Raw genomic sequence first — 15,174 nt, forward strand, 5'->3', positions numbered from 1 at the left:
TGATTATTTGTACATATTATAGGTAAGAGTTGGGCTCTTATGCCTTCTGATAAAAAAGGCCTGGGTGGAGCTGGGCACCTGTAACTTCCACTGAAGTTGAATGGTAGGTGTTCATCTCCCCTCAGCATCATGCCTTTTCTGATGAAACAGTCTATTATGTTTCAAAGGTAGTTCTGACTCCTAGGACTGCAAGATTGAGACTTTCATATAACAAAGAAAAAAATAACAATTCTAAAATACGTCATTAATTTACCTTTGCCACATTTTCTTTCAGTTTACTCAAGGCATTTGTCTGAATTTGTGAGGACTCCTAAAAATGGCTTTCAGACAACAGGTCTGGGCGGGACAGGTGGTCGCTGATGAGATCTTGAAGGAGCTGCAGGAAACTGATTTTGTATTGGCTGCCTAAAGAGTGAAAAATACTTTTAGTGCATGTTTGATACCATATTTCAGGAGCTGAGAAAGATCATTAGTATCAGGAAATCTACCTATCCATGTTATTTCTCAAGTGCCTGTTACAAAGGTGTTGAATCTCCCATTTTAAAATATTTTTAATGTTAGTAATTATTTACTATTAATATTATGGTAGCACTTAACAGGCTTTGTGAGATCGCAGCCCCATTGTGCTAGACACTGCACATACACATAATAAGAGACAGTCTCTTCCCTGAAAAGCTTACCATCTAAATAGAAAAGACAAACAAAAGATAAGAGTTGTAACATAGGCACAGAGAAATACTTCAGACCTAAGGTCTTTGATTGCATCTTGGTTTCTGAAGTACTAAGTACACTTTGTCTGCTATAAGTGATAATAATCCAAAAAGCTGGAGTATCTTGAGCTTAGATATGGAACCAATTCTTTTATTAACTTCAGTGGAAGCAGGCCCCACATTGTAGTTATTAACGTTTTCTTTTCTGGAATTGTGTGTTATTTCAGGACCAACTTTCTACTGGAAATTTCAGAAAATTTGATGGTACATTTTTCTCCACAATGATGCAGCCATGTACATTCTCATTCCGAAGAGGTTGTCAATGGCAGCATTTGTGACTGATATAAGGCTGAAGATACAACAATATTTCATAATTCTCTACTGTAGAAACCAGTAAAAAGCATTTAGCACCAATGAAGATATTAATATACTGATATGTAAAGATGGAAGAGGAACTGTTTTGAGAGGTTTTTAAACAGTACTGCTTCAGCATTCCCGCCCCCTACAATATTACCTCAAATGCTTTTTAAAAACAGTTGCTCATTTTTTTTCTCAAGAACTCTGTTTATTTTTGCACTTCTTTTGAATGCTGAGGTGGCTGCATATGATTTCATCTTTCATAAGGCTAATATCAGACACCTACCACAATAATCAGTCTGCAGCCTCTAGTTTGGTTTGTAAGGCATTTAAATAAATTACAACTTGCAAGGGAATTTGTACATCCACATGCATTTAGTGTTGAGCAAACAATTCCCACAATTACAGAAAACTCTGGATGACAGTTCTTTGATGACGTATCCTCGAGGACGGCTATAACACAGTAAGGTATTAAGGAATAAGAGTCAGTAACAGAAGTGTTTTGTAGCTACCCAGACTGCGAAAGAATGCATTGATGTGATGAGTCAGTCATTTAAGACCACTCAGAGAATTAGGCTAATGGAAATACGAGTAGGATGGCCCAGGTAGCTGGGCTGGGCACATACCAGATGCACAGTGGGCAGGAATCCTTCCCACTTTCCCTCCAGGCCACAGAAAAGTTCAGCAGCCACTCCAATGGCTTGAGTAACCTCTGCAGCGTGTTCTCTTTCCCCTGTGAGGATCCTTGGGTCAGGTTATCTTTTGAACATTCCAGTCTCTATTTTGCTATGCAGAAAGTGTCATGTTCCTGTACTAGATATGGACTGACTACAGAGCTTGCTAATACATACCAGATACGTTCATCACAAGATCCTTTAATGCTCTGACAATGGTCCGAGGTTTATTTAAATAAGATATTTTACAAACAATGCCACTTAGCAGTGGAATAGTATAATACAGTTTAGTGTTCTATTACAGGAAGTTCACAGGGAGCTACACATGGCACAGTCCAGGAGATGCACATTCCCTACATGGGCCCATGTCATCAGCTCCCCACCTTGCATAACAGAAACACTGGTGCTGTTATCTATGCATCCTTGATAGCAGGCTGGATTTGCTTCTTAATGAAGAAAAATGTCTCTCTAGTATAGGGCCATCTTGATAGCATTGTGTGACTTCAGAATGACGACAAGAAAAGATTTTTGAAAACTTCTCTGCAAATATATAAACACTAAATATTGCCTATTTTACAATGTACAAAACACTGTACAAAAGCCACTAGAGAAGAGAGCTAGGAGTGTGCCGGATTTACTAGCCGCTTTACGCCCTTTGTTTGTGATGATAATGCAATGAACACATTTTTAAAAAATACAGTAAAAAAATTTAAAATTACAAACCTTGGAGCAGGAAAATGCGATATTGTAAAAATTCCAGAATTGGTTGTTGCAGGCTGGAAAAGAGAGCAACAAGTATGAAATAAAAAGAAGTTACAAAAAACCCATTAACACTAGACATATCTTTGAAAAAACACATGTGGCTAATTATTAATTATTAATAAATAAAATTATAAATATACTATTGTAAATCTTTAACTGAGAACACTATATACATTTGTCAAAAATAGCAGAATACTTAATACCATTTTTTGACAAAATACTTCAAAAATTATGACAAATCCTTTTCAGTTTTAAGAGTTTAGCATTTAATAATACTTTGAATTTCTATAGAAGTATCTAAGGATCTCAAAGCACTTTGCAAATAATTTATCAAACCTCTCAAATTTCCTGTGAGGTAGGAAAGCATTATCATCGCTATTATACAGATGAGAAAACTGAGGCCCAGGGTCTCACACAAAGATTGTGGCACTGCTGGGAATAGGAGCCAGATCTACTGTGCTTCAGCTCCAGAACTTTCTTTCTCCTCTACAAACTATTACTTTATGACTGAGTGTGTAGCAATTGCCATTAGAAAGTGGCAGTCTGCCATTTTCATGCTGATCTACAGGGAAAATACGTATGTATGTCGGGGTCAGATTATCTGCTCATCCCCAAGGCACTTTGAAAAAATTATCAGAAGGGGCAGCAGAAGGATGTCTGGGAAATGAAAAGCATGGAATTGAAGAGATTAAAAGCCTTTGTGTGAGAAGTATGAGGAGTAGGGGCCTGTGGCGTGACCACAGGATTGGGAGCCAGGAAATCTGGGTTCTATTCTGACATCTACCCCAGATTTCCTGAGTGATGCTGGGCAACTTACTTAACCTTCTCCATGGCTCAGTTTCTCTATTTGTAAAATGGGATTACACTCACTTAAATACTGCACTGGAGTGTTATGAGAAGTAAAAAGTTAATATTTGCAAAGCTCTATAAACAATTTACTATTAAATAACAAGAGAACTGAACACAGAAAAAGGAAAGAGAAATTAGAATGAGAGAAAAGACAAAAAACAGGAATAAAGAAAAGAATAGAGAGGGATTTGGGGAAAACACTGAAGACAGCAGACACAAAACTTAAAGGCATTCGGGGCAAGTTCTCAACATCATGACTATAAAACAACACAAACATTTCAAAATGACACCAGCTTTTTTTTTTTTTTTTTTTTTTTTTAATGGATAGTGTGCCAGGGAGATGGGAAAGAGAAAACAAAACTGTGTGTTCCAAACATACTTTCCTATTAATTTAGTTTATTTTTAAAGAGGTTTCTTTAGCAAGGTCACACTTCTAGTATTTTGCTTTATTCCCTAATTTTAAAATCCATGAAAGTTTCAGTGCTTTTTTTTCATTTTCTCTGCAAATTCTTCATATTTGCTTAGCATTTCTTATTTATTTTTGCCAGAAATGGACCTATGGGCTGGCTTGGCAATTGCTCTATGTGGATCACAGTTTAGGTCCAGCATTATTTGGGCTAGCAAAGAGCTCTGCAGACTGATGTTCAGTTCCTGTGAGAAGGAAGCACCTCTGGTCAGTACTAAGAGCACTACTGAGTGTTGCCCAGCTTCCCTTTGCTGAATGGAGGATCATGAGGCCAGTGGGTGGTAGAATCTCTCATCCTAACCTAAACAATAATAAAATAGGCCTAAATCCTGAGTAAAATGGTGTAAATCCCTTCAAATGCCCTGTGATATTCGTATGGCTCTAATCTATTATATCACAAAGTCAGACCACACAGAAGTCCAAAAATGCACCATGATTTCTAAAGTACTGTAACTTAGTCATCAGTGAAATTTATTCAACAGGAGAGAGTACGATCATACATTGTCTTACCTGATTATTTATAGCGTTATTCTGGTTAGGTTCATTATTTTGCTTTGGTTGCTGTGTATTGTTATCCCTAGAATAAAATTCACATAATCAGAAAAATTAATATAAATCTAGATTAATTACATTTAAGGAACAGTATGGCCCAGTAGCTAGGGCACTGATCCGGGGTTTGGAGATCAGGGTTCTTTGTCTGGTTCTGTCACTGTATGACCTTGGACAAGTCATTTACTTCTCTGTGTCTCTATTTCCCTTACCACCCTTTATCTGAATTGTCTATTTTGTCTGTAAGATCTTCAGGGCAGGGACTATCTCCTACTGTATGTTTATATAAAGCTTAGTACCACGGGTGCCTCCAGGTGCTACTTAATACAAATATGACAATAAATGAATACAATATATATTAGAAAACAATACTTGAGAAGTGAGTAGAGGAGAGGAACTGAACAGTTTAATGAAAACAAAAAGGTTCCTAAATAGCCACAAACTTTGCTGCCTGAGAAAAACACAAACGCACCGGGAGGCCAAAAGTGTAGAACTACATGAACATAATTTAGGGCAACTTCTGGCCCAGTGTTTCTTTTCTTTTTAATCTTTATTTGGAGATACAGAATTTACAAGTGTGGATTTCATATATATATGTATTTCACAGTTTTAGGGTTTTCTGCATAATTTGTTTCTCACAGAAAAGGATTAATTAAAAAAAAAGGAAGTTCCAATACTGCACCTGATAATGCGTCTGCCTGCACACTGATTTAAATGGTGCCTTGCACATGCACAGTCCACTCACACACTATCAATTACAGGATCAGAGCCTAAATTTCTAGCTTTTTCCATTGTACAGATCATCTTCCGAAACTAACATTGGCTTTCTGAACCACTGCACTGTAACCCAGCCTTACAGAAAACTGCCTCCAGCCAAACAGCAGTTTCAGAGGATGTAAATATGGCAAATCTGAAGCAATGCCTATGATCTAATCAATAACACAATGGAATACAGTATTAACTTTTAAGTTCCCCTAAAGACCAGAGGATGAAATGTCACCTTATTTACAATACCACTGAATCCACTCCCCCTTTTTCAAACTTTAACAGACCCTCAAATTAGACCTTCAAATGTTGATATGATCTCCCTTTACTTCTTCACTGCAACTAATTTAGTGCATCCTACCACCAGTCCTATACTTACTTTTTTCAAAATGTAGTAATTTTTCCAACCTATTCCAGAAAAGAAATGGACTGTATCTGTACTTTTTATCTGTCAAAACCCAGAATTAGTTTATTAATATTCTAAAGAAGTAAGAAGCAATGGGGGATAGAGTTTCCCCAGCTGGAAGATTTTATAACACAGACAGCTATAGTGAGGTACATTTGTGACTAGCTGCACTTAAAGAAAGACATGATACCATCCTTACATGACAAAACATAGAAGCTACAGATCTCTCTTTCTAATTTAATTTACAGAGATGACGTTTCATTACCCTGTGAATCTTGCATCATCCAATCATGAGCATCAAATCTAGAGAAAATCAATAAATACTTAGGCAGATTCTCCCTTTAGGCTGTGGTTAGACTGGGTATTTTGACAACTATTTCTTACTGTTGATAAAACCAGGACAATTCTACTGGTGGTAGAAGTGGTGGGAGCCCTAGTACAGACAAAGTCATCACAGGGGTCTGGCTTTATAATACTTGGTGACATTAAGACCTGCTCTGAGTAGCATTAGAACATGATATATCAAGTGATGAAATACTCTATTGTGACAAGAATGACATTGGTTGTGATGAAAATAAATTTTTGACACCTGTATCGTCTTCTACTTTTCCGGCAAAACCTTCTCTTTATTGCATCTCTCTTGATAAATGCTATTACGACTGCAATCAACACTGGAAGCACAAGCAGGAAAAATACAAGCAAGCCATCTCTAAGTGATGTATCTAGAAAAAAGCAATGCAAACAGCATGAGCTAATCATTTTGTTTAACTTCATTATGCAAACATTTTGCTGCTATATGAACCTTCTTGTTGAGAATGCTAAAACCTTTAAGTAATCAGAGATAAAATTCTGACCAGCATACACATACAAGTAGCTCCAATTAAGTCAATGTAACTAATAGTATAAATCAGACAAGCAGGATCTGGCCCCAGGATCTGCTTGCTTTTTTTTTTTTTTTTTTTAAGAGATGAAAGTAATGTGCTAACTTTTCTATCTTTTCCCACAATGTTTATTTTTTCAAGATCCCTGAAACGGAAAAACACAATTTCACCTTTAAAAAAAATTATTTGCCTGCACATCCCAATTTTCAGTATTTCTGTGATTTGACATATTTTCTTCAGCACACTGACAAATCAAAAGTAGGTTGTTTTTCTTTTCAAAATAAGAATTCAGTAACAGATAAAAGGTTTTTTATAAAGTTATGGATCAATTAGATTTTTATACAAAAAATAAAAAAGTGTGTAACATGCTCTATGGTATATATAAAAAGCAAGCAGGATTTGGCCCATTCTGCTTATCAGGATTTCCTAAATTTACTTAGATGGGTGGATCAAATCCTGAACACTTTATTCACATGCATGATCCTACCAATTCTTTAAGTGACTAAGGAGCACAGGGTTTAGCCCACAGCTGTAATCAACTTGAACTTTTGTGATGTAAACAGACTTGTATCTGTTTTTGTAATAATATATTTATTTTTGTGTTTTTATAAAAATAATGATTTCTAAACAATTAGAATATTTTTTAAGAAAAAAATATCAGATTTGTTTTGTAGTACAACCTTACACAATATAAATGTTGGGGCCAGATTGTGAGCAGGACTAAATCCCACCTTATCTCTCTAATATCCTGGCACTGGCACAGCTATAAGTACACTGCAGATAACTCCCTTTAAGTCAGTGGTGTTAAGCCAGCAGAGGATTTTGTCCATCCTCTGGGGTCCTGGTCCATGGGTGGGGCTCCTATGTGCTACCATAATATAAATAAAAAGGAGACGAAAGTAAGTAGTAGTTTATTTTATCAGACATTACAGTCAAACTGAAAGAGCTTCAGTATCCTACCTATATGAGTTGGACCACTGTCAATACTGCCACCATAACCTGATTTATCACAGAAAGGAGGAGCCCATCCAGGATTGCAGTGACAATTCCCATTGTTGTTACACACCTGTGACCACACAAGATACCACAATTAAATAAATGTTTCGTAGCACTGAAATGTCATTTTTGCATTTGTATTATTTAATTCTCCATATTCCATTTGAGAGATGGGAAAAAAGAAGGGTTCCATTCAGGATTGTTAACCAAGAGCCTGACCCAAAGTGCACTGCAGTCAATAAAAGGACTCTCATTGACTTCAACTGGTTTTGGAACAGGGCCCAAATTCCATGCTTGAAGGGGCATTAGGTTCCAAGTCAAAATGAATTTCTTTACAATTGTCACTCATAACACCATAGATTATTTAGATGAAAGACTTATAAAATTGAATAACATCTTGTGTCTATGGTAGCTGTACTCTTTTCTAAAGACTCCTTTTTTATCAGCCATATGAAGTGTTTTATTTGGAAGCCACCTCAGGCTACAGCCTTCAGACCTTTCTGAGCTAGTGGTATGTAAGTAGTACTAGCATGTACCTAGAAAAGTTTGGAACATTACAACATTTATGGTCAACCCCAGAGTGAGGGTTGGTTGTAGTATAAGAAGCTGAACCTCCTCAGGGTTACTCCCCTGAGAGTACAATGACTCTCACAGATAATCCAATTGAAGTTAATGAGACTCCATGTGGTTGCAAAGGGCTGTGCTAATGGATCCCTTTGTAGAATTGCAGCCTAAACGTGTACATTCATTTAGAACAAATCAGAACTGCCAAATGAACAAATCATATTTAGAGTTGTACATGAAGAACTGTGTGTGAAAACAGAGGGTGGTGGATAGCTGAAGGAGGGATCTTGGCACAACCATTTTTTCTCCTCCATTGGCATTCCCATACATTGTGAATGATATTGCTGGCTCCTGTGACAGCAAAGCCTCTACAGCAATTAGCCCCTTTTCTCATTTGTCTTGCATAGAACATTGTTTCAAAGGAGAGCTTCTGGGTTTTACTATATCTGGATCCTGTTCTGATTTTTCACACAGGAATATTACATAATTCATTATATTTTCTCTGCAGAGAATTACATTGCTTTCAAAATTGGACAGCTCATCTAGTAATGTAATTGGATCTACTTTGCCTATTTCATATTAAATGTACTATCCACATTAGTGATGAATGTTTTACAGTGCATTGGTAACAGGAACTATAGATACAAATAATGAATTTGACTTTTAGTACAGATTAGAAAAAACTAAGCATATGTTTCATTATTTATTTTATTTATTTAGATCTATTGCACCTATCAATAATCTCTAGAAGCCTAATGTAACAAAAACAATATACTTACAGCACGATTATTACACTTCTGCATTACATCGCAGTTGTAACCAAGCTCACTTGCATTAACACATTTAAAGTCTACACAGGCCTGAAAAATATTAAATATCTATTTTAAAAGAGCACTTCAACTACTCTAATATTTTTATACACATAAAATAATATACATAAAAACAGTAATACTGCAATATGTAAGTGGTGAGAAACAAGGCTGTCTAAAAACACTTGATTCTTTAGAACTCTGGTTTAATTTATCACACATTTTCATGCACTAGGACATACTTTGATGGAAATGAAATCAGAATATGAATCACTATTTATTTTAAAGCTTTGTTAAACCAAACAGCAGGCTTTATGGTACAGAGCTAATAAATACTACTTCTCTGTGTGTATGTATATATAAATGAACATTAAGTATGATTTATTATACCAATATATAGACACACACATGCACACACATACATATAAAACACAAAAAATCTACGAAGAACATTACTTCAACTGCAAAGTTAAGCACTCAAAAATTAGGAAATGCCAGATTTACAGTTGCTCACATAGCCCTATTTCTGCTCCTTGTGTCCCTCCAGTGCACTGACTCAGGCCACAGTGCTGTGAAAAAATAGTATATGATCACATCATTAAAGCTTGTATCATAATGCATATATGCACAAGGGGACTGAATTAACGTCGTGTGGAGAACCATAGATCTGGAGTCTCCTAACTTTTGAGTGTTTGACTTGGCAATCTTACCAATGTTCTTTTAATGCAGATTTTGTATATAATTTTGTATGTAATTTTCATTTTTTTTAGAACAAGATCAAATAAATTCTACATTGTTCAACGGTAACAAACTCCCATCAGCACAGTGAATCTTGAATGTTCAGCATTGCAGCAGAGTGCTACAACTTGTTCCAACAGCATATGCTGGCCATAGCAGACAGCTGTTTGACTGGGGAGGACATGGGTTGCTGTGTCTAGGGGTGATGGGGAAGTGAGCTGGCTCTCTAATAGGAAGTGGAAAAAGCTGCTCCAACTGTAACCCTGTGTTCCCAATGCAATGTATGCTGCTGGTGCTGCTGCTTCGGTGGTGGCCTGAGCCCTGCCTCTTTATTGATTTTGTCATGCTGCCAAAATTTTCCTGCGGAGTGCAAGGGAGAGAAGGAAAACAGCAATTTTTAACAATTCATATGTCAGTTAAATCTGAATGGAATTTCATGGGACAAATAAAAGGCAATTCCTGTAAGTCTGAGGGGATTCTCCCTGCTGAACACCAAAGGTTATAGTACACACAGACACTCTTTATGAGACAAGTATTTTGAGAGTCATGAGCCAATGTGGTTATGAGGAAAATTAAAATGTGGCTTAATGCTTTTGAAAGCTAAGGGTCTTATAGTAAGATGTATTAAAAAGAGAACTTTTCAGTAAGTGTCATGCATTCTGCAATAACTGCTGTGATCTACCTTACCTTTCCTTTTCCACAAGCAGTTCCCTTTTGAACTTGAGCAGGATCAGGGATATCTGACCCTAGGTCAAAGTCAGAAGTCACACATGAAACACCATCTTGATTGCTGACAACACTAGAAGCAGGAAGATTTTCAAGACTGACAGATGTACACTGAAGTTTGCCACATAGACTATGTCTGTAATAAATGAATAAAATACAAATAGAAGGTAACAGGGAGAAAACAGACTCAATACAAAAATATTATTTATTAATAAATTCACACAATTTACACTATGAGCCAATAATTTTCTCTTGCTGGAAATCTCATATTCTAAGGAAGTTTTCCCTTCTCTTTTTTTGTGTATGTGTGTGTGTGTGTGTGTGTGTGTATCATATTTTATATATATTGAAGACTGCCTATTCTGAGCCTTTGGCACAATGTAATTTTGTGTGCGTGTGTGTATACAAGGTATTTCCACATTTGAGGGAAAAGAGGAAACATTTCTCTTGCAGGTTATTTAAAAAGAAATGGCATCTGACAGAAGCTGCTCAAAAGCCTGGGATACGAGAAGTAATCCCTATGGAGATGCATTAGTGGAGAGAGTCCTGTTGATAAAGAGGATTAATGGTGCCTGATAAATGTATTTTAGCATATGGCTCTGCAATTTATCAGATGGATATCACCATAATATATGTGTTTGACTATGGGTATATAAACACACATGCCCCTGCTATACGCAAGGCCGGTAGCACGGCCTATTAAGGTTGTCCGACACTTCTCATCATAAGAACCTGTTTTCAGGTGCTTATAACTTTGCCAGACTTTAACCATTTGGGCTGAAATTTTGCATGCTGGGTGTTGCCTCAGGTTGACATTTTTGGAAAAATTCTTACAAAAGGATTAAGCTATTGCCAAGAATGAGGCTAGGGGAAAATATATTGTTTTGTCCGCGTTAAAAAATTTCTGCAAGCTTTTATTTGAACAGTTTTAGCAGCTCCATGCTTTGTAGCAGGAACTTGAAATTTGGCAGGGGAGTGGCCTTTCTGACAGGGTTGTGCCTTTTGCCTTCCCTGTGAAAATCTGCCCAAATTTGGCCAAGTTATAAGCCTTGAAAAACAAATTACAATTCCATATGCTCAGTTCTATAGTGATGAGAACCACAGAAAAGCCCTTCGGGAGATTAATATGTTTGTCTTCAGAGCAGGGTCACACCCCAGGTTATAAAATTATATAATGCAGTGTAGTGCATTACTTTGGCCCTCCTATGTGGTTTTTTATTTTTTACAAGGAAAGATCTGCTGTAGGTCATCTATTTTAAAAATACATGTGATGATGGGCCAGACTCTCTCCTGTGCCAAGATCGGCTGTTTATGGCTACCTGATTCTGTGGCCTGATCTGCCCCATCTTCCATCTAAGTTAGGGAACCATAGGCTGATCTAGGGACTATATGCCATCTGAGAATTAGTGAAGCACAGCCTGATACATCCCCTCCCTCCCACTGTGCTGTGCTGGGAGCGTGGTTGATGCAGGAACTAGGTGGGTCAGCTTTCTGCCATTGAGAGTTCCTATCCATCAAGGGACCTGTCAGCTGGCCAAGTACTGACAGATTATAGCTCCTTTCCACGGCCTAAGCAGCACAGAAGGGCTGGTTCAGAGGCGAGAATCTGGTTCAGTTCCTTCAAAAGAACATTTAAGTAAAGTTGAGTTTTATACATATTGTTTAAATTGGTTTTAAGAAATTATTTTCATCAATTTAAAACAGACTAATAAAAAATGAAGATGAATGCAGGTAAATTTGATAACTCAGGTAGGCCAAAGTACTGGAGCACGTAAGCATTATCTGTATAAATATATACTCTACATTATGGTACTGTTTATATGAATAAATGACAGGAGGAAAGATTAGATTCAATTTATACCTGCTAGTCACTTACTCAATGGGACATTTATTGTACGTTCCACTTGACATTCCACAGTTTCCAAATCTATCTCCCTTCAAGTTGGCTACTTCAAAACAAATATCGGGTGCTTTTCTTGCCCCTAAAAGAACAATATCAAATTTTTAACAACTAATATATTCAATAAAAACAAATAATCCACAATGGCTCTTTAAATCCTAAGTCCAAGACAGAGCATCTGAGTGAATTTTTCCTATTAATATGAATTCTGTTACACAGACAAACAGTTTAAAAATACCTTGTCCGTAGATAGATTCACACTGTGAATCAAGATTCTGGCAAACCCCACTATAGCAGTATTCTTTCATGTTGTTACATGGGTAGCCATTCATGATATATACATCATCTGGGCAGTATGGGTATGTCCCATTGCAGTATTCAGGTAGATCACAGAAATTCATTTTTGGTCTACATTCCACTCCTGCCACTTTAAACTATAAATGGAACAGAAAGTTACTCTGATTTATTTTGCAATAGGAGAAATTCTAACACACAGGTATACAATGATTATGTGGTAGGTTCGGAAAGAAAATATGCTTGTAAATTTGAGGAAGATGAACATAGTTCTTCATATCAGTATACAGAGCACGTATGCCACTCCTGTGAGTTTTTTGTGGCATGTTGATACAGTTGATGAGCTTGATCCTGCACAGCACTGGTTCAGAGTGTGGCATTTATAAACACCAGATAAGAAGTGATGACTAGACAGGGGATGCATGGACACTTGATCCTGCAGTAACGAGAGCACTGCTACATGACATCTAATTACTTCTGCCTAATAGCAGAAGTCAGGCCAGAGACAACACTTCATTTGTAAGCTGAAGATCACACATAAAGCCATGAATCCTCAGACCAAGATTCTTTGTTCACCCACTGTCCCTACTTTTATCTATATTTCTGAATACGGTTTTGATAATGTATGTACAGGTGTCTAAAGACACTGTGATAGACCCATTTCTAAAAATAAAAAAAAAATATTCACTACTAATTAGTACCAATTGTTTAAGTTAAGAACATAAATTAACAAAAAAGGGTTCCTCCAGCCTACCTTGCAATTTTCACAGCACAACCCTTCAGCACACTGTGATCCAGACTTAAATTTGCAGGTTACAGCATCACAGCAAGGATTAGTACACTCCTATAGCAAAGGCATGAATTAGGCACACAGTGTTTTTACTTTTCTCTATAGTCAGGGGTTTCTGAAGTACACAGTCGGACTAAGTTCTGACCAGAAGCCAAATGTACTGAGTCTCTTTCAGTGTTTGAAGTTTAAAGTTCTCTGTCCTATTGGAAGGCAACATGCAGTTTGGCTATCTATCAGAAACTAGAGAGAAATTTTCTTTTTGATTGGCTATTTGCATAGGGATAAGAGCAACAACAGGTAAAGCAACAACTGCTTTTCTAAATAGAACAGGGTCCTAGAGAAGCAGAACTCCATAGGTTTCTATTAACAGTTTGTAGCACTCAATATATTTTATTTTCCAAGTTAAGAGTACAATATAGAAATTAATTGTTTTTAGGGGGTTTTTTTTGGTGCCAGAAAAAACCTTCAACTGAACATGGGTTTTTCCTCACCACTGGTATTTGCTAGCATATATTCTAAGTAGTACCAATCACAAGCGCCGGCCTCCTCATTTCCCTGGGGGTGCTTGACCCCTGCTCCGCCTTGGGCCCTGCCCCCACTCTACCCCTTCCCCCAAGGAATGTCTTTGTACAAAACAGGTTGAGATTGAAGCCTGGGTGCCCAAATGAACTGAAGTACTGTACCTGGGGTTTGCCACAATCGCATTCTTCATTCTTATCCACCATGTTATTGCCACAGAAAGGTTCTGTGAAAATATCACTTGGTTTTGGAGCATTTTTAAGACAGTTTCCTCCACCATTCAAAATGAGTTTCTCAAAATCATTGGCACTACAAGTGCTGAAATTCTTGGATGCACTAGAAAGCATAATATTGCATTTGTTTGGCATACACATTTTTTGAGTAAAGATCTATTTATTTCAAGCCATTTAATAACAAGGTTCTATACATTGCTTGTGTAGTAGTAGATCATTGGGATCACTCATTTTTTAGATCTACATATTGCAATTAAGGAAAGATATTTCTAGGAGTTAAAAGATACTGCCAGAATTTTAGTCTTTCATATATTCATGGATTTTAAGACCAGAAGGGACTATTAGATCATGTAATCTGACCTCCTGTATAACACAGGCCATTGAATTTCACCCAGTTACCCCTGTATTTAACCCAAAGTGTTTGACTACCGCAGAGGTGGGCAAACCTTTAGGCCCGAGGTCTGGAAATGGTATGGTGGGCCATGAACGCTCATGAAATTGGGATTGGGGTGCAGGAGGGAGTGAGGGCTCTGGCTGGGGGTGCGGGCATTGAGGTGGGGCCAGAAATGAGTTCAGGGTGTGGGAGGGGGCTTTGGGGTGCAGGGGGGTTGGGGGCTCCAGCTGGGGATGCAGGCTCTGGTCTGGGGCTGGGGATGAGGGATTTGGGGTGCAAGAAGGTGCTCCGGGCTGGGATTGAGGGGTTCAGAGGGCAGGAGGGGAATCAGTGCTGGGGCAGGGGGTTGGGGCATGGTAGGGGCTCAGGGGTGCAGGCTCTGGGCGGCACTTACCCCAGGCAGCTCCCGGAGGCAATGGCATGTCCCTCCTATGGCTCCTATGCAGAGGTGTGGCCAGGCGGCTGTGTGTGACACCCCATCCGCAGGCGCCGCCCCTGCAGCTCTCATTGGCCAGAGTTCCTGGCCAAAGGGAGTAGGAGCGGGGCGGGGGCAGCGCGCGGAGCCCCCTGGCTACCCCTAAATGTAGGAGCCAGAGGGAGGACATGACACTGCTTCTGGGAGCTGCGCAGAGCGGCCCCGGACCCCACTCCTCAGCTGGAGCGTGGCAGTGGGGTAAACCCCAGACCCTACTCCCCAGCGGAAGCTCAAGGGCCGGATCAAATTGGCTGATGGGCCAGATGTGGCCCGCAGGCTGTAGTTTGTTCACCCCTGGACTACAGCATGTCTTCCAG

General features: G+C 38.3%; 1 protein-coding gene across 5 annotated transcripts in view; it reads right to left on the bottom strand.

Moving 5' to 3' along the window:
• LOC140914974 (disintegrin and metalloproteinase domain-containing protein 9) overlaps positions 1 to 15,174 on the bottom strand; it is a 43,748-nt gene that overhangs the window by 1,862 nt on the left and 26,712 nt on the right. For 3 of the 5 annotated variants that reach the window (XM_073354146.1, XM_073354144.1, XM_073354145.1), the window contains 11 exons: positions 13,920 to 14,091; positions 13,201 to 13,290; positions 12,391 to 12,586; positions 12,129 to 12,234; positions 10,214 to 10,388; positions 8,759 to 8,839; positions 7,380 to 7,485; positions 6,128 to 6,260; positions 4,329 to 4,395; positions 2,465 to 2,517; positions 254 to 405 (listed from right to left, as the gene is read on the bottom strand). In XM_073354146.1, coding sequence (XP_073210247.1) covers positions 324 to 405; positions 2,465 to 2,517; positions 4,329 to 4,395; positions 6,128 to 6,260; positions 7,380 to 7,485; positions 8,759 to 8,839; positions 10,214 to 10,388; positions 12,129 to 12,234; positions 12,391 to 12,586; positions 13,201 to 13,290; positions 13,920 to 14,091 — 1,261 coding nt within the window. In that variant the 3' untranslated portion in view covers positions 254 to 323. Of the gene's footprint in view, positions 1 to 253; positions 406 to 2,464; positions 2,518 to 4,328; positions 4,396 to 6,127; positions 6,261 to 7,150; positions 7,288 to 7,379; positions 7,486 to 8,758; positions 8,840 to 8,967; positions 9,887 to 10,213; positions 10,389 to 12,128; positions 12,235 to 12,390; positions 12,587 to 13,200; positions 13,291 to 13,919; positions 14,092 to 15,174 lie in introns of those variants that run through there. The other 2 variants (XM_073354147.1, XM_073354148.1) reach the window with 2 other exon arrangements.

Source organism: Lepidochelys kempii, chromosome 7, assembly GCF_965140285.1.
Source record: "Lepidochelys kempii isolate rLepKem1 chromosome 7, rLepKem1.hap1, whole genome shotgun sequence".
In the NCBI taxonomy this organism is placed as follows: Eukaryota; Metazoa; Chordata; order Testudines; family Cheloniidae; genus Lepidochelys; species Lepidochelys kempii.